The following is a 570-nucleotide window of genomic DNA, read 5'->3' as shown; positions in this document are numbered from 1 at the left end:
CCACCTGGCCGCCAGCGCCCCGCGGCCCCGCTCCCCGAGCCGGGCCAGCGCCCCCTTCTGCTGCACCCACAGTGCGATGCTCCTTTGCAGCTCAGCATTCGTGGCTTCCAGCCTCTGCTTCTCCACGGTCCACGCGTCCGCCTTCCCCCTCAGCTCCTGCACGTCCACCTCCAGAGCCTCCTTCTCTCTGGGAGCAGGGGAGATGGGGGTGGGGACAGCCGATGTGCATGGGGCGGGGTGACACTGGGACACTCACCCGCTGAGTGCCAGGAGGGTGGGCGGGGCGGGCGCCAGGCATGCAGGCCGCTGGGGCAGGAGCTCAGGGAAGTGTGGGGAGGAACAGGAGGGCACGTGACCCCCCCGCCCCGCCCCGGGGACAGGGAGGGAAGGGGAAGGGGGCTTCGTGGACCCGGGCGGAAGGCGGGGAGCAGGGAGGGCGTGCAGCAGGCTGCTGAGAGCCTGGCATGCGGGGGTCGGTCCCGGCAGGTGCAGCCCAGATGGGACCGGGTGGGGGACAGGGGCTCAGGCCGGGCAGGGGGCGACGGGGAAGGCGGGCGGGCTGGCCAGGGG

The 570-nt window shown here is 73.5% G+C and overlaps 1 protein-coding gene across 1 annotated transcript in view; it reads right to left on the bottom strand.

Annotated features, from left to right (window-relative positions):
* Positions 1-570, bottom strand: part of CROCC2 (ciliary rootlet coiled-coil, rootletin family member 2) — a 49,853-nt gene that overhangs the window by 37,795 nt on the left and 11,488 nt on the right. The window contains exon 11 of the mRNA XM_025045433.1: positions 5-187. Within this exon, the coding sequence (XP_024901201.1) occupies positions 5-187 (183 nt within the window). The remainder of the gene's footprint in view (positions 1-4; positions 188-570) is intronic.

Source organism: Pteropus alecto, unplaced genomic scaffold (assembly GCF_000325575.1).
Source record: "Pteropus alecto unplaced genomic scaffold, ASM32557v1 scaffold143, whole genome shotgun sequence".
NCBI lineage: Eukaryota > Metazoa > Chordata > Mammalia > Chiroptera > Pteropodidae > Pteropus > Pteropus alecto.
Note: the sequence above shows the minus strand (reverse complement) of the source record. Positions and strands in the feature narration are given on the sequence as shown.